The 1,068-nt window shown below is 63.3% G+C and overlaps 1 protein-coding gene across 1 annotated transcript; it reads left to right on the top strand.

The window, feature by feature from the left end:
• Positions 1–307: 307 nt before the first annotated feature.
• On the top strand, positions 308–1,063 carry LOC125516827 (CASP-like protein 5A2; the record flags this gene model as incomplete). The annotated part of the gene is made up of 1 exon (XM_048682128.1): positions 308–1,063. A coding segment is annotated over exon 1 (474 nt), but the record flags the coding sequence as incomplete, so codon positions are not given.
• Between the last annotated feature and the right edge of the window lie 5 nt (positions 1,064–1,068).

The raw sequence follows: 1,068 nt of genomic DNA, 5'->3' as shown, positions 1-1,068 counted from the left end.
GGGGGAAGTAGTTACTTTATTTAGTTTTGCAGGTTGAGTAGTTACTTATTCGAAAAAAACACATTAGTTACTTCTTTGAAATTTGAATATAGAAACATGGTGTGGGAAAGGGAAGTCAATCAATCAAAAAAGGGAAAAAGGGAAACAAGGAGACAAAGTGCACATGTAAGCATTGAGAGAGTTTTCTATGTGGATCCATCGTGCTGCCGTATGGCATTGCCTTGTTTGGCCTTTGCCTTGGTGCGAGGCATATGTATGTCCATGGTCGAACACGGTTTTGCTTGCCTGCCCTAGGCGTGAAGGAGAGGTGAGCTTCTCGGAAGCTGCCTGGGAGAAGAAACTCAAGGCCGGCCCCACGCGCAGAGTGTACGAACCAACCGAGCCAGAGCAAGCTCGCCCTCGCTCACTTCACTCTCACTGACCGAGAGTGAGAGCGAGAGCGAGAAAGAAACCACCTTGGCGGCGGCGGGGCCTACGCGCTCGTGCTCCTGCCGGCCCTGCTCCTCCTCCCCGCATAAATCCCCCAAAACCCCGGCCCGCCGGCCGGCCGCGTGGTGGCTCTCATCTCCTCTAGCTCAGCCAGCGCGCAATGCAGAACTTTTTTGGGTGGCTCGCGCACGGCGGCGCCGTCCAGCTCCCGCGGGCCAGCCATCCGGTCGTCCACCCCGCTCCGCCGCCTCCCGTTCCGGATGCTGCGGCACAGGCGCAGCCGCAGGGACAGGGCCCGCCCCCGCCCCCGGCTCCGGCTCCAGCTCCACCTCCGGCGGCAGAGGGAGAGATACAGCCGGTGGCCCCGGCTGCGGCGGCAGAGGGACAGGGGCAGGCGGTGGCCCCGGCTCCGGCTCCGGCTGCGGCGGCGGAGGTGGAGGGCGCGAACGCGAACGCGCCGCCGCCCGGGGTGGTGATGGTGGACCTGATGGGGGCGCCGGGGACGCGCTGGGGGCTCGGCACCCGCCTCGCGCAGGCGCTCCTCGCGGCCGCCGCCATCGGCTTCATGGCCTCCACCGACGACTTCAACGAGGTCACCGCCTTCCGGTCAGTGCTCCCTCCCACTCCGCATCTTCTTTC

Source organism: Triticum urartu, chromosome 6 (assembly GCF_003073215.2).
Source record: "Triticum urartu cultivar G1812 chromosome 6, Tu2.1, whole genome shotgun sequence".
NCBI lineage: Eukaryota > Viridiplantae > Streptophyta > Magnoliopsida > Poales > Poaceae > Triticum > Triticum urartu.
This window is presented reverse-complemented; position numbering and strand designations above follow the sequence as displayed.